The sequence below is a fragment of the Rhea pennata genome, chromosome 18 (assembly GCF_028389875.1).
Source record: "Rhea pennata isolate bPtePen1 chromosome 18, bPtePen1.pri, whole genome shotgun sequence".
Taxonomy (NCBI): domain Eukaryota; kingdom Metazoa; phylum Chordata; class Aves; order Rheiformes; family Rheidae; genus Rhea; species Rhea pennata.
In genome coordinates this window covers 297,769-324,395 of record NC_084680.1, presented here as the reverse complement: position 1 = coordinate 324,395, position 26,627 = coordinate 297,769, and the positions used below count along the sequence as shown (strand labels likewise).

The 26,627-nt window shown below is 51.8% G+C and overlaps 1 protein-coding gene and 2 pseudogenes across 1 annotated transcript; 1 reads left to right on the top strand and 2 right to left on the bottom strand.

The window, feature by feature from the left end:
- The window catches only part of LOC134148790 (DNA polymerase epsilon catalytic subunit A-like), a 31,649-nt pseudogene extending 30,765 nt beyond the window's left edge, over positions 1–884 (bottom strand).
- A 1,959-nt stretch (positions 885–2,843) lies between these two features.
- LOC134148789 (P2X purinoceptor 2-like) lies at positions 2,844–6,659 on the top strand. The gene is made up of 5 exons (XM_062591285.1): positions 2,844–3,007; positions 4,610–4,733; positions 5,746–6,036; positions 6,433–6,498; positions 6,570–6,659. Exons 1-5 carry the CDS (start codon positions 2,844–2,846, stop codon positions 6,657–6,659), a joined length of 735 nt encoding a protein of 244 aa, XP_062447269.1.
- Positions 6,660–8,835: 2,176 nt separating this feature from the next.
- Positions 8,836–26,627, bottom strand: part of LOC134148788 (DNA polymerase epsilon catalytic subunit A-like) — a 28,777-nt pseudogene continuing 10,985 nt past the window's right edge.

Sequence of the window (26,627 nt, the reverse complement as noted above, 5' to 3'; positions counted from 1 at the left end):
GATTTCAGCTAAAGCCATAGTGCTGCAAGAGGCGGGGGGCGCAGCGTCTCTGTCCTACCCTGATGGTGATCTCCCCGTGCCCTGTCCCATTGCTCCAGTCCCTTCACATCCTGCTCTAAGGGCCACTTTTCTTGTACGCCCCCGACTGGGACCCCTACAGGGGTGCTGTCCCTGAGCCTTGTCCCATTTTTCCCACGTGGCCTGCACACCTGTGGATAGCACGACTGCAGCTTGGCAATGCTGGATCCCAGGGATTTCTACGTCTGCAGGAGATGGGTAATGCTTGGCTGCTGAAGGAAGTGGGTGGCAGAGCTCTGCCTGTGCTTTCTGCCAACCGCGAAGGCCTGCCCTGCGCAGGCGAGGTAGCCGTGAGGTGCAAATCCCAGGCCAGGGAGGCTGGCTCTCCTGAGACTGCCCTGCTGGGGCGCTCTGCTTGCCTGTGCAGAGCAGCATGGCAAGGGCTATTTGCAGGTGGCTGCCGCGGCTCCTCTGTGGCACTGAGGACCTGACGCTGGCCTCATCCCATCCCTGCCTTTGGGATGCTTTCACCTTTCCTGAGCTGTGCAAAGCCCAGATTAGCAGGTACTGCTGGCAGCCAGAGAGAGCAGGGTGTTGGTGCTTGCCCTGGCACGACTCTCCACACACCACCTCCACCCTCTCCTGTGCCACAAAGCAGCTATGCTGGAGCCTATGCTCTCCAGAACCTGCTTGGGACAAGGTGACGGAGGGGCCATGCCCGCAGGCTGCGGGAGATACCGCAGAGACCGTGGGCATGTGTTGCTGTACAGGGCAAGGTGAGTGTGGCAGCTCTCTCTTAGCTGTCTGTCCACTCTGCCTGCCTTTGGTGGCTCTGAGATTACCTCCTTGCCCACATATTGCCCCATACCATGATCTCCTGGAAGCGTGACTGGAAGTGGAGCAGAGGGATAGGAAAGAGAAAGCGCAGCTGGAGCATTGCAGTGCCAGATCCCAGGGACTTCCAGAGCTGCAGGAGATGGATGACACGTGCCTGGTGAACAAAGTAGCCGAGCAGAGCCCTTCCCATCCTGCCTGCTGCCCTCAAATACCTCAAACAGCAGCAGAGCCCTGTGTCTCCTAGCCCCATGTGCTGGTGCCCACAGATGGTGCTAGGGAGCACCTGTTCCACTCTGGTTCCCGGGGGCCAAGTGTCCGCTTTGGCAAGGCAGCACTAACACACACACACACACACACAAGCACCCTTCACCAGCAAGCAGTTTATTCATAAATACTTACAAAGAGACCGACCCAATGGAAATCTCGAGAAGGACCACTCCAATGCTTGTCCCAATCATCTACATGATGAGAGAGAGAGAGCTGGCAGGTACAATCCTTTTGGGAGTTCCCGAGGGGGCAACTTGGCCCTCTGTTGTGTAGCAACTTCCCTCTCCTTTGGAAAAATTCCAGTATTTATGGTTATTCGCCCCCAACCCACACAGCCAAGGTGAGGCTCTGACCTGCCTTTCTCCCTTTTCTGCTCTTGTCTTGCTTGCTTTGGGTGGCCTCTTGGAGCAGTAGATGAGCAGCAGACTTTCTGCAAGGGCTTCCCAACTGCTCCTTCATCCAGATGGACCCAGCAAAGGAAGCTGTCGTGTGTGGTGGTCCCCGCTGCCTGCATGGGGACTCCTGTGTTCCCTCCTCCCGGCCCAGCACTGTCCTTGGCTCCCGATGAGGCAACCATGGCTGCGTCCCAGACACATTGGGACTGCATGTTAGGTCACCTTTGCAGTGCTGTGCGGCAGGCTCAGCAGAGCTTGGGGAGCTTGGCACGTCGCACCGGGCAGGGCCCTGTGGCCTTAGCCAGGCAGGTGCGCCATGCTCTGCCTGCCCTGACAAGCAGCGTCAGGCCTCTGTGGTTTTGGATGTTCAGGGCGGGAGAGGGCACTCTCAGATCAGGTCAGGGGAGGCTCTGACATTCACGTGATGTTGGTGCCTGTAGCTCTCCTCTGCCGCTACCAGTTTGTGGCAGGGATCCCCCTGCCTGCCTTGGCTTGGGCACTGTTTGCGGGCTGCTGAGTGAGGGATCACGGGAGGGGAGATGTGTGGAGACTGAGCGGAGCTTGCTGGCGGATGCAGAGACGTGGGGAATGCTAGTGAGCACAGCTGCCCCTGGCTCAGTTCCCACGCAAGGAAATGGAGAAGAGGGTTGACTGTCTACTCCGGAGGACACACCAAGGAAAGCCATGCTAGAGTAGGGCCACCGCAGGCACGCTTAACGGCTGCTTACCCCAGGCAGCTTGCAAGGGCTGGCACCCATGCAGAGATGGGGAAGCACATGGGGTGCCCCGTCCCCTCTGCAGCCACAGCGTAGGACTACCAGGTGCATGTCCTGTTCTCACCATGTCCCCCATGACCCTGCAGGGGCTAACAGTTTGCAGTGCTGTATGCAGCTGCGACCATCACTGCACCCCTGGCGACATGGACATGTTGGGCCACAGAGAGCTGGGCATGTGCAGGGACAAGTGATCTGTGCAGCACTGCGCACTGGGCAGGATCCTATTTACCAGGAAGTTCAGCGTTGTGTGTTCGTCCTCACAGGGCAGAAGACAGGGCGCTGCGTGCCCAGTGCTGGCGGCACCGAGAAGAGCTCTGAAATGCTGGCTTGGTGTCCAGCAGAGGAAGCGAGTGTTGGGTACGGGCCCCAAAGATGGGTCGTGGCACTGGGGAGGAGAGTCCTCTGCTAGGATGGAACAGGCACCAAAAGGCTGGCCAATCTTCGAGGTCCCGTTGGACACCAGGGGATGCTCTGGGCGGGACACCTCTGAGGGTGCTCTTGAGAGGTTTGGCCCCTTCAGCAACAGGCCATGGCCTAGGGAGGCGGTGCCATGGCACAGGGATGGCCTTGCACAGGCCATGCCAACAGGGACCATTTTGCTCCCGAAGCCATAGTGCTTAGGTCTCTCCACAGTGAGTCCCTGGCGAAGATGGCACCACAGTTCCCCATCCTTATCAAGAGGAACACCCACTTCCCCTGCTTCGGCTTCTCCAAGGATGTCCATGTGGAAGAGATCAATGTGGGGCCTAGGGATGGAGCAAGTAGACCAGTGGGTACCCAGGCTGCCATGTGTGTACAGGGTATAGAACAAAGTGGAGAGCAATATAGGTGATGCTAAGCAGCTGAGTGCAGGTCAGGCCCTGCTGCTGGGACCAGGACAGCCTTGCTGCAGCAGCAGTGCTTTGTAGTCAGGTCTTTGCCATAGTGGGGAGAAGGGGGCCACCCTGGCCCTGCACTTGCATGTGTGTTGTCTGAGTGTGTGTGTGGAGCGCAGCCAGATGCCTTCCTGAAAGTGCAATGGTGGATAGCACAGCCATTTCCCGTAACAATTAGGTACCAGAGGAATGAGTGTTCACTGACAGCAGGGAGATGTGGTTGAAATACGTGGACAAGCCTGAAGGATGGAGAGGCAGGAGTGGAGCTGTGCAGGAGCAGTGCCATTTGGCAGCTGGAGGAGATGCCGGCTTTTCACAGGGGATCCCTGTTCCTAAGTTGCTCCCAGAATGACGGAGGTTGGAAGCACCTCTGGAGATTGCCTAGTTCAACAGCTGCTTAAAGCGGGGTCACCTACAACAGGTTGCTCTAGGCCAAGCCAACTCGGGTTTTTGGTATCTCCGAGGATAGAGACTCTCTAACCTCTCTGGGCAACCTGGTGCAGTGTTTGATCACCCTCACTGTAAAAAAAATGTTTGTTCTTAAGTTCAGACACAATTACTGTATTTCAGTTTATGCCCATTGCCTCTCATATGATCACGGGGCACCACTGAGAAGAGCCTGGTTCCATCTTCTTTACTCTTACCCATCAGGTATTTGTACACATTGATAAGATGCCCCTGAGCCTTCTCTTCTCCAGACTTAACAGTCCCATTTCTCTCAGCCTCTCCTTACATGAGAGATGCTTCTAGTCCCTTCATCATTATTGCTGGACTTGCTCCAGTAGGTCCATGTCTTTCTTGTACTGGTGAGACCACACCCACACACAGCACTCCAGCTGTGGCCTCACCAGTGCTGAGGAGAGGGCAGTAATCACCTCCCTCAACCTGCTGGGACAGGACGTTTTTTTGGTGCTCAGCTGCTGTCTCTGTGATACGGAGTTCTCAACCCTTACTCCATCCATCTATCCTTCACTCTTGCTTGCCCCTGCCTCCACTGAGGAAGGTGGTGATGATGAGGATGGTAATTATTGAGAAAGAAGGAGCAGGAATGCTCACACTGGTGGGTAGATATGGGGCATGTGGCCTTGCAAAGGGAGCGGTTGAAGTCTTTGGGAACAAGAATCCCTTTGAAAATGCCAGCATCTCGCCAGGTAACTACCCCAGGGTTCCTCCTCTTCCTGCTCTCCACCCTCCTGCTGTGCAGGCCATCCCCTAGTCAGTCATGTGCATTTCTGAGTGCCTGCATACATCCACGTCTGGTATGTAGTTCTCCTAGGAAATCCCTTCACCGTTCATCAGCTGGGACCATCAGTGATGGCATGGATACCAATGAGCAGAGCTGGGGTTTAATGTTTCGTTTGGGTGCTTCACGATATTAGGAAGAAAATTGAGGCGTATTGGTGTGCTGCTCTATGCCATGGCTCTGGCTTTGTCTCCCCAGGGGCAACATTCAAGCTGCTGAGAGCAGTTACTTGAAAAGCTGCACCTTCAACACCACCTCTGCCCTTTGCTGCCCCATCTTCATGGAGCAGGCGGGAGAGAATTTAAGGGAGCTGGCAGAGAAGGTGTCATGTCCTGGGAGGATGGTCCTCCCAGAGGGCCCAAGGTCTTGCTGGCTGGGCACAGGGCGTTCCCTCAGCACCTGCTCTAGTGCTTGGCTCCACGGGATCATCACTCACACACTGGCACTGTTGAGACTCAGAGGCAGCTGGAGGCAGGTCCCTGGCCCTGCTGCCCTGCCAGTATGCTGCAGGGGCTAGCTGGGATGAGCTGAGGGCAGTGGCAGCTTAGCCAGCCTCAACAGCTCGGAGCACAGCACATCCACTGCAGCCCCTGAGCAGTCCTTTCTGCCCACCTTGCGCATGCAGAGCCCTGCAAGGCTCCCAGGCCCAGGGTCTCTCTTACGAGGCCCCTGTGCAGAGGCTGGAGAGCAGGAGGCCAGCTGGCAGCAAAGCATAGACTGCAGGTGTGCCTGTATCACTGCCAGGACTGGCAAGTTTGCTCGCCCAGTGGTGGGGACTCATTCCCAAAGTGTGTGAATGAGTCTGGAGACATTGCCAGGGGAGGGCAGTGCACCCAGCATTTGGTCTCCAGCCCCATCCGGCCCTGCTGCCTCTGCTGCCCTTTTGGGAGTAGATAATTCCCATCCAGGGAAGGAACTCAGCACTGTTCCATCCTCCCTCCAGGTTCTGCATCCCCTGCTCAGCCCCAGCACCCTCAAGACCCTAGAGGCCCCCCACTCTGCATCTGGGAATGCTCCCTGATGCCTAGCCATGCTCCCAACTCAGCTGGAAAGCCCACTGCTGGGGCAGAGCTCCGCTGGGTAAGCAGCCTTGCAAGCAGTGCTGCTGGCTTCCCTGGCAGGGCCGTGTGCCCCAGTATGGTGGCATTCCCGGCCTTTCCCAGCGGGTGATGAGGATGACAGCTGTGCTAACGCCTGAGTGGGGGGAAATGCCCTGCTTGCTTGCTGGCTTATCATGCCCATGGCCAAGCTGTGTGCACAGTAGTGCTGTGCCCTGGGCTCACTGTGTCCATGGTGTGCTGGTGCTGTGCTAGGCCTGCTGGTTTCTGCTGCAGGGTGGGGTGGTCATCAACTGGAACTGTAACCTGGGCCTGCCTGAAACTGACTGCAACCCCCACTACTCCTTCCACCGCCCCGATCCCAAGACCACTGTCCCAGGCAGTGGCACTTGGAGTCCTGCATCCTCCTCCTGCCCTCCCTGGTCCTGCTGTGGCTGGTCCCCATCACTGGGCCCTTCTACCTGTCTCCCCAGGAGGTCTGCGAAGTATTACAAATGGAACGGGACCCACACACGAGTGTTGATCAAGGCCTGTGGGATCCATATTGATGTCATCGTGCAGGGCCAGGTAGGATTTTGCATGGTCCATGTGCTACTGGGGTGCATATGTGCATAATATGCTGCCGTGGTGCTAGGACCGTCCTGGAAAAGCAGCTCTTCTCCACTGCTGCCTCAGAGCTGGGATGAACACAGCCAGGCCTCTTCTGCTCAGCCTTGCAGAGGAATGGGGGAATCCCAGGTGCCTCAAATTAGAACCTTTGGCAAAGTGTGCAAAGTGTGCTGGAAGGAAATGCAAGACCTCATAGTGTGCGCTGCTGCTTGGGTAGGTTGTCCACACTGTGGCTTGGGCAGAGGGAGGTCTCTGCTCAGTCTCATTCCTTGTGCCCAACCCAGAGTGAATGCAGGCCCAGGCAGGAGGCAACCTGGGCTGGGCAGCGATTGCTGATCCCATCCTTTCTGCCAGGCAGGGAAGTTTAGCCTGATCCCCACTGTCATCAACCTGGCCGTGGCTCTGACCTCGCTGGGAATGGTGAGTATTGGTGCCGGGGGCTCGGCCCAGCTGCGCACTCCCAGCACTGACCTCCCTCTCTCACCTTCCAGGGCTCCTTCCTCTGGGACTGGATCCTGCTGAGCTGCATGAACAAGGACCAGGTGTACAGCAGCAGGAAATTTGAGCAGGCACCACCCTAGATTCTGGCCCTGGAGGTTTGGTCCTCTGGGACAGAGCAGTGGCCACGCTGCCAGCAAGGCAGGGCAGGGTGCCTGGGCACGGCTGCAGGGTGGGCAGCAGCATGTGGCTGGGGCTGCCAGGGCATCTGGCCCCTCCAGCCATCTCTCACCCCCGCGGCAGGCGGAAGGTGCCTCAGAGGCTGCTCCACGACATACAGCACCTCAGGGCTCTCCAGCCTCCAGAGAGTCTGTCCCGCAGGGACCGACCGCTTGTCCCTCCCCCACCACATACAACCACAGCTGGAAGGAGCCACTGTGCCAGGCAGCAATAACACTTCCTCCGTCCGGGCCCTGCTCGACTCTGAGCTACCTGCTTTTCCCACGCGATGATCCCTGTGCCTGGCCAGGATGCACCGGGCACCTTGCCGGCTGCTGCTGCTGGCCACCAAGAGCCACGGCCCCCTCCCTTCCCTCAGCCATGCTTCAAGCAGCTCCAGGCAGGTCCTGCCCCATGGCTGCCAGCTGCTGTGAGAGGCTGGGGGTCAAGAAAAGCCCCAGTGGCAGGGCAGACCCGTGGTGCCCTGGCTGGCTCCTGTGGGGGCTTTCAGGAGCTTTTGCTCTGGAGCAGAAGGCAGTGCCTGACTACTGGCTCTGCTTCAGCACACCGGGAATGGGCATTACCATTTTCTGGCTGGCTTGGAGCGCTGGCAGCCCCATCCTGGAGCAGCTCCTGGCTGCGGGCACCCAGGGTGCTGGGGGCAGGGGTGGGCACATCTCGAGTAGGCCTGCCCTGCTCATCCCCTGTGCCCCTGCAAAGCTGCCACAGATGGAGCTGCAGCAGTGGTGGTGGCCCTGGAGCCGTACTGAGGACTAGAGCAAGTCCTGCACTAGCCAAGCAGCCAGTACCCAATAAACTGCAACCACCCAGCCTTGCTGCCTGGGGCCTGATTGCTGCAGCATGTGCTGGGGGGAGGGGGAGGGTGACAGTGCAGCGTCATGGCTAGCGGGGTGAGAGATGGACATGTGCATCGTTCTACCCTCCACCCTAAAAGCTGCACCCTGCTGCAGTGCCAGGGCACGGATGCTCTTGCCCCGGAGCCCGGGTGGTAGGGAACATGAGTACAAGCACCTGCTTGCCCTGCACTGCAGCAGTAGGGGAGGAGGACAAGTCCCCCCCAACCCCTGCCAGCCTGGTGCATGGACCTCTGCCAACACCAACCCTGCCCTGAGGCTGCAGCTCTCTGAGCCTATGCCCAAAAGCAATTCACAGCAGGTACCTGGCAGTAACTCACCCAGGCATAACCTGATTATTTTCTGGCTCTCAGGTTACAGCAGCTCAGCTCAGCACATCCTCCCCCAGCATAGCTCAGCCCAGGCAGAAGTTTGGGGGAAAGGGGTCTTGTCACACCGGGCAAGGGAAGACCCCAAGCCATGTCTTGAAGGCTCTCCCACAGACTGGAGGGTGGGGATGCAGATGGAGGACATGCCAGGGGTACAGGCAGGGGACTTCTGGTGCACCAAAACCTCCTCTTGCTCCCCTTGCTGGGCCGGGGAGCATCTTCCCCCTTTGACTTGGGGTGCAATTGCTCACAGGAACAAGGTAATACCATTGCAAGAGGAGTCTACCTTGTCCTCATTCCAAGAAGAGGACCTGGCTTCTCTAGGACCAAAGAACAACTCTGAGCAGGCAAACCTATGGGAAGGGCTTGGGGGAAGGAGCCAGCCTCTCACTGTAGAGCAGCAGGATGAAGGCAAGTGCCTGCCCCCACCTCCAGCAGCTCATTGCCCTGAGGAGAGCAGGAGCAATGATGCAGGGCTGAGAGGAGCTGCCTGGCGCAGGTTGAAGCCACTGGAGGCTCCGCTGGACCAAACCTTAACTCAATTGCACAACGCAGTGATTGCATTAGGGCCAGGTTTCTCTGCCCGTCCAGGCCAGCTCATTTCCTCCAACTCTAATATCAAGAAAACAAACACATAGGTACAGCCCCCTCAACCCCCCTTTCAGCAGTACTAGATGGAGGGAGGGCATAGCGAAGGACAGGACCACTTGCCCCATAACCCAATGCTAATAGAAACAGGTATACTATAGAAGTGAAAAAACAAAGCTCAGAAAAATATTTTCAATACAGGTATGTGTGGAGGGCATTGAATAAAAATTTATATATATATATATATATATATGTATATACACACACACACACACACACATATATAAAAGGAAGTGTCAGAAGTAGCTGAACACACAGTGCTTCAAAATGCCCAGAAAATTAACTGGAATCTAGTAATCTTGGCTCCCCTCATGCTTTTTCAGGCTTCTGCAAGCAGGATTAGATGGAAAGGACCAGGAGGCCAGGCTTCAGCTAAGCACTGGCCTCCTGGGTTTCATCACACCTGTGCTGGGATTTCAGTGAGCAGCCCCCCCACCCTATGACTCACTGCTGTCAACTTGAAGCTTTAGCACCCAAGGGGGACAGCTCCCTTGCTCCCCTTCCAGCCCAACAAGAAGAGTCTGGCTTTCTCCTCCCTCTAGGAATCCTGCCCCATGGCTCAGAGAATGCTCGTTTCCAGGGTGCCTACAGCTCCCTGCTGTGTGTGGGCCATAGCACGTGCTCCTCTACCCAAAGAACCAGATGCATTGTCTGTGACACATTTAATTGTATAAAACTCCACATTAAAACCACAGAGATTCATGCACACAGGGTGCTGCCTACAGCACAAACTCCCATCCCAAACTGGGCTTCTGCAGGGCTCTGGCAAATGCAGTCCCCCCTCCCCCATAGAGAGCAGTTCCAGCCCTAGGCACCTTCTTAATTCCCCCAGCACAGCACCAGGCTGTGACCAGGACTGCCCCAACACCGCTTAGCGCCCCCACACAGTGCAAGATGGATATGTGGCTTCTCCGAGATCTATCACAGAGCACAAATGCTCTTCAGCAGAGGTGAGAGCAAGTACCCAGAGCTGACACAGCAACAAAAAAAGACAGCAGGACAAGTTCATCACATCACTGCTGGAGCTGGTGGTTTGTACGGAGCAGCCACTCAATAGTTTCCAGCAGATAGGCCACACTCTAGTGCCAAGCAATGCTCTGGAAGATGTTGATGTGCTCCATGAAGATCTGAGGGGGAAGATACCAGTGAGGGAGGGCTGCCCAGCACACCTCATGCATGAGCCAGGGAAGATGGAAGCTGGAGGGGACAGGGGGGAGAAGGCCAGGCCAGGAGAAGTTCTGCAAGCTGGTCAGGCAGGACTGCCTGGGTTGAGCACAAAGCAACGAATAAACAGCCAGAAAGCACAGAGAGATGAACTTGTGCCAGATGGGCTGAAAGGGACAAGTTATCACTGGGTTTTTCACTGGCTATTACAGAGGAGCTGCTGGCAGGAGGCTGGATCTGGTGGCAAGATGCACACATACCTGGGAAGAAATGGTGAGGGCAAAATCTCCAGCACAACCGCAGTACACAGGCATAGGTGTCTCCTTCACACCATGACACTTCTTGCACACCTAGAGGCAAAGGAGTTTTAGCTGGGATAGCAGACAAGGCTGAGCAGCTCAGTCCTTTGACAGGGCTCTCTGGGGAGACACCACTGACATCAGGTCAATGGGTCAAGCCTCAGCCAGCCAGCAAAAGGCTGCAGCTATGTGCTGAGAAGAAGTGGAGAGCGCTCGAGCCAAACTCTCCTCATCATATCTCCACTGCATCACATCAGTCAGAGAAGTAAGGTTGGGCTGCTCGGTTTCAAGGAGCAGAGAGCAGCTTCAGTCCTCCTGCTGCAGCCTGCCACATCAAGGGCAGGCTCCCGCAGCACGGCCGCCCAGCACTCATCAAGTCCTGCAGCAGGTAGGCCATTAGCTTCTTCTGCAGCGCTTCCACCAGTGCCATTTCAATGGAATCCAAGTCATACTGGGCCTGGCAGTTGGAGCATACCCAACTGGGCAGCACTGACCCATCCGAGGGGCAGAGAGAAGGGAGATGAACACCAGTGTGACTCTTCCCAAGAGAAAGCACGGTGCAGCCTCAGCCCTCGCAGCCTAACAAGAGCATTCAGAGAGCCCCAAGTGCCAGGAAGCCATAACCAATTTCGGGAGGGGATAAAGCATCAGCCAAAGCACCAGCACACCTCAAACTGTCACAGGCAGCTAGGAAAGGGGATGAGCAGAAAATAACCTTGAAGGGAGGTTTATCGCTGTCATGGAACCAAGCAGACCTTCAAAGCAAAAGGACTGAGAGAAAGACGGACAACATGTGAGTGAATGACAGGCCGAGAGCACAACCATGCTAGGGCCTCTGGTGTCCCCAAGAGGGACTTCATGCATGCAGCCAGGGCAAAGGGGATTTCCTGGGAAAGGAAGGCTGTACCTGCAAGAGGGCAGGGTCCTTGCACAGGTCCAAGTCCCTGCAAAAATTGTACTTCCTGCAGATGACTTCAGGGAGCATGTAGGAGCAGCAAGGGTCCCGAAACTGGGCTTCTTCTGAGAACTCACCCACCTCAATGAGGCGCAGCAGGTCCCGGCGCAGTTTGTTTACTTGGTTAGTTATACTGGCATCCAGGGACAACACCTACAGGAGACAGTGTTAGGTAAGGCCACCAGCAGAGAAGACGGTCCTCACGGGGACTCACTCTGATGCGAGTGCTAGCTGGGCAAAACAAACTGATTGTAGAATTGCAACAGATTCTTAAAAAAAAAAAAGAAGAAAAAAAAAGAAGCAAGCATAGCTCACCCCACTAACCTTGCAGACGTATTTGATGAACTCTAGAGCTGGGTTGTTGAGTGGCAAGTAGGAACCAGGTAGCACTGAGAACATGTCTGAGGGCTCAGTGGCATTATGGGAACCAGCCTTCTTCTTCTGGATCTTCTGAGTGACGGTGAAGAAGCTCTGCGTGAGCTCGTTGGTCACGTAATCCTGTGACAAAGTGATCACGCCTGGAGAGGAGGAGCAGAGAGAGCTCTTGAGCCATACGGAAGCATATGGGGACAGCAAGGTGGGCAGCTCTCTTCCTGCTGCAGGACTGGCCCAGCAGTGCTGCACACAGCTCTCCCATGGCTAACTGTGGCTAACCGTACTCACCAGGCATGGCTCCCGTCTCTCCCAATGCCTCCTGGGACACCTGGCTCGTGGCCCTCCTCTTGATGGGAGCGCTCCCAGGGGCATTGTGCTGCAGCTCCTCGCTCCTCCTTCATGCTGTGGTACACAGCCACAATGTAGGCTGCAGAGACACGTAAGAAAAGCTCCAGATGCAGTCCACGATGGGAGAGTGGCACAAGCGCGACTGTGCTTGTCGACTCTCCTGGGGCACCAATGACTAATCAGGAACTAGTGACCTTCTTCCCCTCTCTGAGAGAGTTCACACTGGCGCTGAAACCACCCAAACAATGATATTTACAGACATGGAGGTGGTTCCTTCTGTATCACATCCAGCACAGTGCAATCTTTGACTGTAAGGGGTTCTTTGGATCAACATCAGAACCTTCTCAGTAGCACAGAGAGCTTCAAGAAGCTGTGGGGAATGCTGTGGATATGGCTTGGGCAGCAGTAGGGTGCGGATAGCTCTAATCACCAGAGGTAACATTCAAAGTAGGACCAGGCGAGCAGCAGACTGCACTCACCCAACACAATCCTGAGGAAGCAGTTCTGACAGGAGGCAGCCTGGCGGAGAAACTGCACGATGTTCCAACTATTCTCTAGCAAGTCCTCCACATTTGCTTCTCCATCCTCCTCCTCTTCTTCCTTGTCCTCCTCTTCCTCACTGTCCTCATCCAATACTTGACTCTTGCTAGAGTCCTGCTGGAATGGAGCACAAGCCATGCCCAGGCTTTCGGTTGGTGATGTCGTAGCAGTTCCCTATATCCAAACCAATAGCTCCCTGCTCAACTCAACCCACTGCACCCCTGTCTCTGCAGGACTGAGCACTTCCCATCTCTTACCTCCCCAGAGTGGACGCTAGAACGCACTCTTCCCTTGATACCTTCGTAATTTGCTGGATCCATCCAGAGCAGGAATTCCCAGCAGCGGCAGAAGGAAATAGTCAGAGAGTGAAAGATCTCCTTTGAGTGGATGCTGGAGGCAAGAGACTGCAGTCACACACAATGTTGGCATCTTCCCTAGCTAATAACCTTCTCCATGGGAGGCAATGAGGAGCAGGCGATGTTAGCAAGAGAGCAGTTCACTTCTCACATCCAACCATGCTTCAGCAAATGGACTCAGTACAGAAGGCTGCAGAGCAGTCATTAGCAGAACTAAGGGCTGCAGAGGAATCATACCCACGCTTCAACTGCCTCTTGTGTCAAGATGCCTGTCTTAGGAGCCTACACATCATAGTATTCTAGAGATGCCTGCTGGATCACATCAAAACTGATACTCACGCTGGAACCTTCTTCCATGTCATTGATGTGATGGGACTGTAACACTGTGTTTACAGCCAAGCTCTGAATATCCGGCTCCAGGCACACTGTGAACAAACACAACCTGTCAACGGGCAAGCAGGGCAGAGAACCAGCAAGGACACAATCCCCTCTCCAGGTATGATGAATGCACCCACTTGCCAGGACTTTCCACAAGTTGTAAGAGCTCTTTACAGGTCTTGCTGCATCTACCGAGTGCAACATCAAGATATTCATATCAGGAAATGGTGAAAGCCTATATGGTACTGCAGCAGCACGGGAAACTGTGCTGCTCTCCAGACTGCCACACACCTTGTATTACAGGCTTTAAAGGACACTTTTGGCACATGGCCAGACCTCTCCCCTCTCTGGCTGTGATGCTATGTATGGATGGCCCCATTCACTGCACAGCTAAACAGCATAGCACCTTCCAACAAAACTTGGATCTACTTCCCCTCCAGGGGCCACCAGCTTTTTCTGGAAACTGCAGCAGAGGTGCTCAGAACTATCAGTCAGCTTGTTTTGCATCACAGAAAGATTCATCCTAGCGACCACCAGAAGTGATCTTCTGAATGCTGCTATGAGAGGCCACAAACTAGGAAATAATCTGTATTTAAATGCCTACCTGCATTTTCTTCTATTGCATACAGGACCTTCTATCCCCAGGAGATGCCAATTGCATATATCCTGTCCAGATCATCATTGCTCAACTTCTGAAGCTGTCAGCAACTGCAGAACTGCTCAGATACTCTTCTGCCACTGCAGCCATCCTTCTCCTGAGCTCATGGAAGAGCACTTAGCTCTGCTCCCACTCAGTGCTATCCTACCTGTGGAGTAGCAGCCAGGGTTGCTTATCTCCACTGAGGCTCTCTTGTCAAACTCCATAACTAAACGGTTATCATCAGCCTCTTTACCCCCCAGCTCTGGGCGGGCCGTGGGTGAGAGCCACAGCAAATGGTTGTGGCGACGGACATGGCGGGAGAAAAACAGGTCAGAACCAAAAGGTAGACATGTCATCAGGGAGATTCCCAATGGGGATGTGGTAATATCTGAGGAAAGGAAAGAGGTACAGTCATCGGCGTAAACACATCAACAGAAGAACTGTGCCAGCATCATATTTGCTTGTCCCAACAAGGGCAAAAGCACAGAAGGTGAAAGCATCTGGCCTCATCTTGGCCTCAGGCTCCCGCAATCTCCCTTTCCCACCCAAGCACAAACAAAGTAACCTCTCTAGGGGAATGTGGCCACCTCAGGCACCTGCCCTCCTCAAAAGCCTGGGATAGGCACGTGTCCAAGTTGAGGCAGTGGCGGATCACGCGGCAGGCTGCACGGCACTGCCAGTCCAGGACTGAATAGCTGACGGCATCTGTTACTCGGACAGGGACCAAAGGAAACTCCTCGATGATGGGAATCCCACTTGCCAGTCGTTTCAGGTCCCAGTTAGACTGCACAGCAAGAAGTGTGGGGCCCTGGCGCTCATCCTACACAAAGGAGGAGAGGACATGCCCTGCTACATCCCTTCAGCCGGCACCTCTGCTCAGCAGGAAACCAGCTGTGTGAATGAGTGCTCACATGCCCCATTCCTGTAGTGGTCCCTGGTCCTCCACACAGTAGAGACAGTGTACTCAGAGTCTCTTGAAGCACCTCCCACTGAATAACCAGCTCCACAATTGAGAGCTGGGGTTTGGGGGTATGATCTAGCCTCACTGCTTGCATTGCGCTATGTAAGCTCACCCCAGGCAAGCCAGAGCCCGCAGGCAACATCCATTTTTACCCTTCAACTTTGGAGCACTAGCTGTGTGCAGAGAGCTATGCTTAGAGGCTGTTTGAACTGCTGGACCAATGCCTTCCATGCAATGTTTTCCTCCTCCCAGGTACCTGCGCTGACAAGGTCTCAGTGGGGACCTTCCTCATGCCCTCAGTTCATACCTTGCAGCCCTGCAGGAGCCGCTGAATGGCTCTGTAGACTGTCTTGAGGTCGGTCTCAGCACGCACTTCAAAGGTGTGCTTGTCTGGAAGCAGTAGTTCTTCGCCCACTTTTTCCAGCACAGCACTGCGCTCCGATGAGTACATGTTGGTGAGGTTTGGCATCTGGTTGCTGCGTACCTGTACCAAATGCAAACGTGATCAGAGGGAACAGGGTTCAAAAGAGACAGGCTCCAGGCTGCAAATTTCAAGGAAGCTCTTTCCTCTACACATCACAATGCTTCACGTGACAGTTGAGGAACAGACCTGCTTGGTACACTTCAAAATACGAGAATCCCTGCTGCACAGCAGTAGACATCTGTGTCTGTGCAAAGAAACCGCTCAGCTCCAAACCGCTGCCTGATCCCCTTGCGTTCCCTCCCAAGCCTTTAAGCCCTACTCTTACCGTGTCCAGCACGAACACTGCAGCTTTGCGCTGAGAGGGGATGAAAAGGCCAAAGAGAGCTTTGTTGCCCTGGGAGCTCTGGTAGAGGTAGATGTGGCGAATACTTCCTAGAGACACAGAGCAAACATGCAGCATCAATAGTATCTTCAAGCTATTTGGTCCTGGGTACACTGACAAGCCTTCTCCTAGGGTGCCTTACCTGGCTCCAGCTAAGTAAACTGAGCCAGAGAGCGCATTTCCAGGTGTTCAGTGTCAAAAGTGTCAGCCTCTCGCCCTGTGAGGTGTCTGACAAGCTGCCTGCTGACCATGCACACGCAACCCAGCTGGATCAGGGCTCAGAATAGTAACGGCACCTGTAGTGACAGGGACACTCAGATAATTCTCAAGCCACCAAGTTTTGAACTGCTTAACGAATCAATATCTTCATTAAAAGCAGGCATCCCAGCTGCCCATCTTCATTTCAGACTTACAGCATTAGAAGCACCAGTACATTTAATCTTGGTCTCACTGCTTTCGTATGTCTACTACTGAACACAGTTTAGGTTCTTCTTTGCTCTTTCTGAACTTTAAAAAGTGGTATCCTATCCTTCTTTATGGAATACAGAGGTTTTATCACTGCACCCTGGCCTATGTACATGCCACATGCTGGGGTTTTCCTCATCTTTACTCGAAAGAACTCCCATACCTTTGCAGTTCAACTGCTAACAAGACGGTTCTGGTTTGGTTTAGAGGAAACTCACTCTTCCCGTTCAAGTGCCATCTTTTCCCAGAGTCTCCTAATTTCAAATAAATCTAAACCTCTTTCCCCTAAGGGGTTGGAAACCAAACAAGTATCTTTGCTCATATAAAACTGGGCACATTTCTGAGAAAGCTACTCGAGAGGGTCTTTCGTTTTAGCGTCTTACTAACTTGTTTCATTTTGAGCTCCCATGCCTCTATCTGTGCCATTGGTACACAGACCAGTCAGCTACCACTCAGCACTCCTTAAAGGATGAGGAAGGAAAACGAGCACCTGGAAGGATTACCTGAGTCTCATACACTCCCTCAGCGTCTGGAGCAGACAGGTCTGCATTGATTTCATTGATGTGCTCTTGGTACATGTCTTCAGGGACTGAGTAGTCGTAGAGATTGTAAACCAAGTTTGAGCGGGGCAAGATCCAGTTCACCTGCCAGAAAAACAGACACACTCAGCAGGGCACCTTGCTTCAGGCCGTGCTCCTCCCAACAGCAGGGGAATCTTAAAGGGCAGCAAGGAGTTGTAGTTTGAGCCAGCCTTATGTTTCCAGAAACATGCTGACTCAGGAAGCAATCCAGCTGCTGGTGCTGGTCATTCCTAAGACAGTTAGCGGGATTTATGCTTTGTCCACATTGCAGTAACTGTCAACCTGCTTTCTGGTCAGGCTGAGATTAGCAGCAGGCAAAAGGGACTGCATTAAGGTGCATTAGCAGGGCTGGACAGGGAGGTCTTGTGAGGCAAACTGCCTGTAGTATCTGCCCGCAGTGGCTGGAGCAACTTACATGAATTCAACCAGCTGTTTTCCCTTGTAGAAGCAGCAGGGTCAAAAACATGACCCCCACCTTCCTGTAGACAGCTCCCTCCTCTGGTTTTGCAACGCGCTGATTGACATAGAACACTCTTGGGATGCTCAGTCTGATACAGTGCAGGTCGCTTCTGATCACTGCCCACAGCCTCAACCAGCCAGCCTGGCTGCTCTCAGCAATCTGCAGGACAGGGTGATTTAAGTTAGCTTTGCTGGAGAGATGCAACCCATTCTTAGCTCTTACATACACGCCATGGAGCACTTCTGGGATCTTCAAAGGCTCTACTACCTATGTCTTCGTTCTCCAAATAAGGAGCAACTGGTGACCACAAAGACAGCAGTGGACCCACAGATTCATTGCTCTCAGCTCTGGCATCTCCACATCCTGCTATTGTCCTACAGGTACGGTGAAAAAAACTGTTCTGCCAGAGGAAACGTCAGAACATGAATGAAGACAGCTCTGACTGATCTGCAGGCAGCACGTTGCATTGTGCTTCTGAAGGGAAGAGGACACCTGGTAAAGGCTCAAACACATCTCTTAGCTTTGGGCTAGCATTAGCTAACAAATTCATGCCATTGTCTGACTTTAGCCAAAGCATTTGGACATGCTGGATTAGGTGTCCCATCTCCAGCTCATGGTTACACACAGAGTCAAAGGCTGCATGTGACCTTAAACCAAACAAGACTTTTCTGGAAGATGAGAAGTGTCACAACAAGAGGCTGGGTCTCAGATAGCAGAGGCAACCAAGCATAACAAGAAATTAAGAAAATGCTTGGATTGTACCATCAACTTCTTCATGCTCGCATTGACTAAATCTAGGATTCAAGGCACACTTGCCCAGCTCCTCAGCTGAGCTTGCCCCACACAGGCTCTACACAGAAGTCCCAGATTTGCAATCAAGCACAATCACTTGAGGACCTCACTTCCTTACAAAGCTTCTCTGAGCCTGAGGCTATGCAGTCCCACATGACCTTCAAGGAGGTAAAACTAAAGTAGGATTGAGGTTAGCTGTCCCTGAAGTTCAAGGTTTGACTACAGGTATTGCAAACATGAGGCACAGGGCACTGAACAGGCCTCTGTGAGGGGTTAAGAGTGGGCCTGCCTTGCTGCCTGGTACCTGCACAATCTGCCAGGGCAAGTCCAGGATGCCGCGTGCCGTCCTGTACACGTAGCTGCTCAGTCCTTTGGAGAGGGTATCACAGATTATGCCTCCGCCTGTCATCACTCCACCATCCTCCAGGCGCCGCTTCTTCCGATGCTCCTGGTGCTGCCAAGCCTGCAGCTCCCATTTCTTCTTGTGGTAGCACAGCCAGACCAGTTGTTCTTCCTAATCAGAGAGAGAGTGCATGAACAGGAACCACAGAAATTAGCACGCATCTCCTACACATAAGGATCAAGCAACATAAAGCCGAGCCCTTCCACCTTCAGATCCTGATCATGTTACTGGCATAGCTGTGAAGTTGCCATTGGCCTGACTTTCTCTGCTAGTGGGACTCTCCCGGTAACATTTCCCTTTGTAGTTTTCAGTCATAGAAGCACAGAGGGTTTCAATAAACATGCAGCTTGCTACGCCCTGTTCCCTAGCTAGCTAGGCAGATGATCATACTCCTAGGATGTTTCCTGGATTCCTCCTGCCCAGTCTACTTCACTTACCTTAGTAGTCCCATGGCAGCAGGTGGGTCCAGGATCTCTCGCCAGGACTGCGACAGTTCCAGATACTGGAACATCTGCTGGCTTTCCTCTGCCGTACAGACCCGCTTCTGTTTATTTGCAACTGGAACCAACGGCTGAAGGGGCTTAGCAGCCCCCAAATCCTCTACGTCTCCAATCTGGGAGCTCGGTGTTCCCCCCTGGTGCTGGTTAGCAAGGACCTGAGAGAAACGACAGCAGGAAGTTTTGGGTGCTGAGGACACAGTATCAGCAAGAGAGGCCCACCAGCACAGCCAGCTCCTTTCTCTCACTCTTATTACCTGTCTCTTGCCTTCAGAAGTGAAGAGCTCATTCATTTTCTTTTGTCTGTGCACTCCCCGGAGTCTTCTAGCTTGCGAGACATGGAACAGTTCTCTGAGATCAGCTCAAACAGCTCTCAGTCAGGCATGTTGGCAGCCTGAAAAAAGGAACAAGGGGAAAAAAATCACTATCAGGAACCTAATGATCAAACCTCGTTGCTATTATATACATGGAACATTTAAACCGATTGATATGGCTGTCTTTATGAGGAGTTTGTGAGCAATCTCTGCTCCAGTTGCCAACACGACCTATGGAACATAGAGATCATGGACATGAGGTCTGCATCAAAACTCCTGCTGTGAATGCAACACTTTGAAATGATGTTGTACGGCAAACTCTTAGTGGGCCCAGCTCTGTAGTGCCAGATGCAAAATACAAAGGGGAAGTGCTCCCAATAAACTCCCAAGCAGAGCAGTCGCTCCAGCTTTTCATCTCTCCTGCTCCCCGGTTTGAGGCTCTGTTTTCTGGCATTGTCTCTGCTCTTGCTGGTTATTTTAAAGCTAATCTCTTCTGGCCTCCTCAGAAAAGATTCTGCAGGCAAATGGTTCTGCCATCCTCTGTCTCAGTGAGTGGCTCTAGAGAAAGTCCTTGGTGCAAGAGGGCCACCACGCTACCTCTGTGAAAGAGGTGACTGGAGGACAACGCTTACCCACAATTAAGCGGTAACAGCTGACAAAAGTGCTGTAACAACAGGTCTGGTGCTAAAAGACCCTAAAGAGCAGCCCTAGAGAATCAAAGAGGCAGAAATTACATACAAACAGCCATCAGAGGCACAACGGACCAACCATTCTCCACAAAGTCCATCCTCCCTACAGTGTTAGGGTAGCTTTGACCTTCTCTGGCCCCAACCTGGCAAGACAAACATGCAGGGGATGCATATCCTGCAAACCCTACACTCACCTTGCTCTACAGTACATCCAACCAGTAATCAGCCACCTTGGCTACAGAGGCAGAGACCTCCTCCAGTGTGGTGCCTTTCAGAAAGGCCTCAAATACAGAAGACTGGAATATCTTCACCAACTGCAGCTCTCCCCATTGCTTCACCTCAAACCCTTTCAGTTCAGCCAAGGATCCATCTTCATTGAAGACTGCATACCTAGGATATAGACCAGGTTTTGCACAAGCTCTGTGCCAAGGAACACATCTCCTAGGATGCTGCTTACTACCCTCCTGCCAAAGTACTTCTAGTATTGCCAAACCAGGCAGCCACCAGGTAAATTAATCCAAGCTGTGGGGCTCTGGACTACCATGATCTAGGCATATTTACACAGCTAGAGACAATAACATCATGAACTACTTCACCTCCAGCTGCAAAAGCACATCAGCCTCTGCCCCCAACTTGCCAATTCTAACTGGCAAAATGTTCTTAAATGCACACAAATAAAGGGCAAGAAGTGAGAGTCAGGGTTAGAGGAGTAGAGAAGTGGAGTGAAATACTAGGAAAAGCCTTATACAGGAGAATGAAGCTTTGTTTGGAAAACAGGAGTGGACGCTGGCAAAATGGACTCAGAGGAAACCGGACATCGCTATCGAAACAACTATGACAACACACTGCCCTCTTTTCTTCTGTCGTGTTTCTTGGATTTCACATGCCTGCCAATTATTTGTATGGCTCAATACAACCATCACAGGAAGCTTCAGTGGAACAGAGTGAGACTCAAGCGTACATACTTTGTCACCCCTCCTCCAGGCAGTCTTTTCTTCCTCAGCTGGCAGCGGTACCTGCCAGCCAGCTCCACACTACTGCTCTTTCCACTTGGAGAGTGAGCAAGAAATAAGTGCACTTGCTGACATCCCAAGAATCACAGGAAAAAATCAAGGGCCCCTGAGATAAAGACTCCTATGAGCAGAGTTCATTCAGTGCTTGACATCCTCTTGACTTCTGCGATAGACTCCCTTGGCATGCAAAGGCACTCACAGTGGATGCTGGAGTTCATCCAACAGAGACATTCAAGCAGAAACATAGTCTTGTACGAACAGAGAGTGCTGGAGGACAGTGACAGTATTTTCTGAACCCAGACCCAGGTCTGTGGGCAGTCCTCTCGTGATTGCTCGTGCTCGTATTTAAGCAGGCTGCATGAGAAAGTCAGTGAAGTCAAGTGCAATTGCTTTTCTATACCATGATGGCACTGGCAAGATCCACTCCTTCCCCTAGATGGGGATTAAAGTGGAAACCTCTGGGAAAAGTATTACTAGAGGTCTGTAAACTTGAGAGAGGGACAGACAGAGATTAGTGAATTTAAAGAGAAAAGATAGAAAGAAAAATCAAAGTTTGCCTGCGCATCTCAGAAACAAACAGGGAGACCATGACTAATCAGAAAGTTTGAGAAGTGCTGTTTTACTGTTACCTTCAGAAATTTACTGTCAGATGTGTCAATTAAGGCCAGGGCATAGCTGGATTCAAAGACTGATCTCATGCAGGGAACTTGCCGTTTAAAGACAGCATGATCTCGGTGGTACGCAGCAACAAGCAAACCAAACATGCTGCCAGCTCCAGAGGACTGGCAACATGGGGCAAGGACTAACACGACTGAAATGTAGTCAAGGAAAAGGACCCTCAAGCCCTTCCCTTGGGGAAGTGGTGATTTTTCAAGCTTTGAACTCTTACCTTTTCTTCAGCTTCTTGCCTTCCTCCTTGGACGCTGAGAGGATCATGGCCAAGTAGGGCCCATCCACTTCAAAGAAGATGCTGTTCTCTAAGCGTGTGACATAGGTGAGAGAGGCTGGGTCTGCCAGCTCCTGGTACTCATCATTTGTGAAGCCTTCCTGCCGGCACAGCCCCAACAGAATAGCCTCACTCAACAGCTCGGCTGATTATACGAGCAGATAGCCCCCAGATACATCATCCTGTCTGAAGGGATCACTGATGGCCTTTGTTCCTTCCCGATGATGGGAAGGATCAATCCCTGCTCCCCTGAGGGAGCATAACTTACCCTATCTTAGCAGAGAATAAAGTATCCTGATTCCTTGTGACCAAGCAACTCCTTGGAAACCTACAGAACAATTTAGCAGGTAGGACTCAAACATGGGACCTGAAGAAAAGTGCAGGAGACTCTAAAGTCACTTCTTTTGGCTCATAGCCATAAATATCTGAGCAAGCAGAGCATGGGACCTTGTTGTCTTGACTCCTACTGCTTCTGGCAGTCTATGTACAGAAGCACACACCAACCCTGGTCTCTTACACTATACCCTCTCTGCTATATCAGAGTCTCTCCTTCCACTCAAACGCCAGTTTGAGCTATGGGCTGTGCAGGGTAGAGTAGCTGTGTAGCAAGCAAAGCTGTCAGCCCCAACGTCCTGCTCATTACACAGGCGACCAGAGACAAAAGACAGGCTGTCCTCTGGGCTGAAGCCAACTCCGAGAACAAAGATGCATACTCCACTGCCAGTAGAGCTACTCCCTTCACATGAACTGCCTGATTGGCTTGCAGGCCTACAGAAGGCTAAAACATTTTCTTCCCTTTCACTGTTTTTACCAGACTGTACAGCTGGCTGGTACAGATGCCAGACTCACCTTCATGGGGATGTTCAGCATGGCACCTGGGTAGCAGATTGTCACCTTCGGCTTCTTTGCATTGGTTGACTCGATGACAAAGTTTTCCGGGAAGCTGTTGGGAAGCACACACCAAATCCCATCTCTATCCAGTTCTAGAGGTCTCCTAAGAACAGAAGAAAAAAAAATCACCATCAGGAAGAGATTGGAAAATATGCCAAAGAACTGTTCTCTGTCCACAAGTCAGGCAGAGGCAGTGTCCTTTCTGCAAAGGAAGTCCTAGTCATACAACACCAGTTGCATTAATAAGCCATGGCAATGTCAGAAACCTGAATCTCCAGAACACCAGAGCTTCCACTGATTAATCCCACATCTATCCCACTGCTCCTCTTCTCTGCCAGTCAAATTCTGCCCTTACCCATCTGCTCACACTACATACAGGAGAACCTTTCTTCCTCAGCTCAGCACATACTCACCCAATCTGCTCAATCAGCTCCCTAGCCTGTGTGATCATATTTGCTCCAGTGAAGCACACAATCCCAGCCATTTCCACGGAGTACCAGCAAGCTCTGTGAATGGAGGAGGGACAGTCAAAAGGCTGCAGTGCTACCTCTTAAGCACAGCTGCGGGGAAGCGCATCAGGTCGTACAGAAAATAAAGTCTCAGGGCAAAAAAGACAATCACAGCAGCCCTCAGGAGATCATTTTCCTTTTCCTTCCCTGTGATACTTCACACACCCTGAAGAATCACCTATAGACAAACCCTGCCATTCATCGTCAATGCTACAGGGCCTTGTTTAGCAAAAGTCCCTGCTAAGGGGACTAATAAATAAGAAGTCATAAGTAGGAACAAAAAAAAAGTGTTACAGGGATCACCTATCATCCCCCTTGTGCTTCGGAAGCACGTTAAGAAGGTGAGAGCCTCACTAGAACAGCTCTGGTTTACAACGCTCCTTGCTGGAGGACTCCAGCAATGACCACAGGTGAGACTCACCCTTTACGCATGACATAGCCATAGAAAGAATTGAGGACACACTTGTGTGCCAGCTGCAGGGAGTCATAGAGGATTTCCATATTCTTGCAGTGCTTCACTTCAGAGGCATCGCCTGTCTCCACAGCCGCAGACAGCTTTTTCTTCCACACCTGATGGCAAGAGGCAGAGTCAGGACAACCCTACATTCCACTACAGGCAGTACCAACAGCCAGATATTCCCCCCACCTCAATCCTAATATGACACTGTGATCCTAGAACAATATCAGTTATTAAGATAATTCCTCTTTCTTTCTGCTCTTTCTTTTGCATTTGAGGGGGGAGCGTTGGGCACAGGCATTATGCTATATTATGGAAGAGTCTTGCAGCATCAACTGTAACTCACACCCATAGTTAGAATTACCTAATCCCAGCAGAACTGCCATCCTACATCAATTCTGTCACACCACGTATTGTGCTGGCAAGAACTAAATGCTTGCAGCAAGAGATTAGATCGAGACTAACAGCAGAACCATTTCAGCAGAAAAGGCCTCCCAGCCACCTCCGTGATTCATGACAGAACTAGCAAGAACTGCAAAGCAAATGGCTCTTTATTAAACTCTTCCAGAGACAGAGTCCCAGCGTCTTGTCATTTCTTTCAACATATTAGCAACTACATTTCAGGCTCCTCCCTCTGCCACAAGACTCCAAACATTTGAGAACTAGAACATGCTGCTTCTTTCTCCTAGAATCAATCACTTCTTAGCCTAAGATCAATTGTTTCTCTGCTTGTCTCATCTTTCTCTTTGAAAAGTACCCTACACTGAACACAAACCAGATCACAAAATAGTTGAGCTGAGGATTTTCTAGATCCAGTAAAAGCCAAAAAAAACCCAGCTGTTTTCTTTCCTAGCACTGAAAGTGATTGCATCAGAGAGCTAGGAACCACTGTGGCAGCAGCTGTTTAGGATTCAGCAGGGGAAAAACCTGCACTTGCACCAGAGCTGTCAGGAAAGCTAATATTTCTTACTGACCATACAGATTGAGCAAAATGATCCTTTAGGGTTCAAGTTTTCAGTGAGAGTTGAGGACCTTCTAGCTTTGGCAGCACAAATAAAACAGAAATTCAAGCCCAGCACCTCATGCAGCCCCTTGAACTCACAGCGACGGTCTCTGAAAGCTCGTACAGTGTCTACATAGAAAGAGTTCTCTCGCTGGCAGATGGTGGTGACACGCTCCTCCACCTTGGTGACGTGGATCTTCTCATAAGCCTTGCGGCAATAATCTAGTAAAGGGAATAAATAGAGAAAGCCTTCTCAGAGATCAGTGCCCCACTATGGATGGGAAGGATGAACACAACGGCATCGGGCAAACCACACAGATCCACAGATCTGAAGCTTTCAAGGCACCAGTCTGAGAAAAATTCCATCAATGCAAATAAACATCATACCTAGGAAAGCAAGGAAGCAGACCTGCTACACAGGCAAGGGGAGGAAGATACTAATATGGGGAGAAACAGCACCTCTCTAGAGAGATGCAGAGGTGTGTGTGGGAAATAAATTGCCCATGAGGGCTCATCCACAAATTCAGGCTCTGCTCAGAGCCCCCACTAGCTAGATGCTTCTGCTGAGCAGTACCACTTTAGGAGCAAAAAGTGAAAGGATATCGACACATGTGTTTCACTGACATGCTTAATGAGTGCTCATTAAAGAACAACAACAAAAAACCCCAAACAAAATATCACCTTCCATGTGTCTCAGCTCAAATACATGACTCTCAGTGAGAAAAGAGAAACACTGAGACAAAAAACAGCACTTGCCTCCTCCTCAAAAAACGTACGGGAATTGGTTGGGATCCTAGGGGAAAACTGTTGCAGCATGAAACCGAGATCAAATTCAGTCTGAGCCAGCAAGAACTAAGTAGCCCCAGACCCGAGAGACAAGTAATTAATGATGTGTTTGTAGTCTAGGCAGCAAAAACCTGCTCCAGATAATGCCATTTATTTTCACCTGCCAGTTGCTTCTTCTCATACTTGGCCTGCTCTTCACGGCAAAGCTCGTGGAACGCCCGGGGTGCTCCATCTGGATACAGAGCAGGAAACTTCTCAGGCTCCAGTCGTTGCTGGATGCGGTGATACTCGCTGCGGCTTGCAGGCACTGCAAAGGAACAGCAACTAGGAGCTTTCCAGGGGAGGAACAGGAAGCGGTCTCTGTGTCTTCAGCTCACACTGCAAGCTCTATCCATGCTGCAATGCAACAGGGAACTTGACAAAGCAGACAGCAGAATTACTCTTACTGAATTCTCCTCTCCACTGCCAAGTCATCCGGCGCTGACGATTAGCACCTGGCTTGTTGAAGTCACAGGCAGCACATGTGGCCTCATCCACCATTGCTGAGGGCTGGACACAGGTCAGACACACCCATGTTAGAGAAAACAGAACTGTCTCCAGTGACATATGCCAGAAGGAATCGATGTTGGGTACTAGAAGAACACAAATGTGAACATCACAGGGGTGATGTTCAGTAAGTTTTCCTTTCTAGAAGCTTTTCAGAACACAAGTTACAGCAAAAACAATGACTATTCTTTGGAAGAAGCCAGCTAAAGCTATTGCTCTACCTTGGACAGACCTTTCGGCTCTGTACACCTGGCAACTGTAACAGCCTGACTGGATTTCAAACCGAGCCTTATTTTATCCCCCTGTCCAGGGCAGAAAGTTTATTGTTTGCCGCTAAGGGGATCAAATCGGAGGGACCTCCTAGACCATCTGCAAGACAAAACAGAAAACACCTTCCTGACTGGACTGAGGTTACCCACATGCAACCTGTTGGTCAGAATGATGTTGGGGTACATGGCCCCTACATCTAAATGGTAGATAAGGGGGCATTCAATTCCGTTAGGAACATCCTTCAAGGAATTCAGCTTGACTTTGATTTCATCACAAGCCTGCAGGGAGATGTAAAAAAGTAAAAGTCAAACAAGAAGGAATTAATGATGCAGTCACATACGCACTATATTTGGTCCTTTACTTCCGACATGCACAGAGACACCTGCCACTGATTCTGGGGAACAGAGGAAGAGTATGAAAAACTAAAGGAATAGGATTAAGAAGAGTGGCAGCGGCGAATCTTCTTTAGCCACCAATCTTTAAGGTTTTCTTTTGGACCTCCAAGGTAGGTTTCATCTACACTGCAAATGTCTACAGATAAGTTTCTCCTGTCTCTC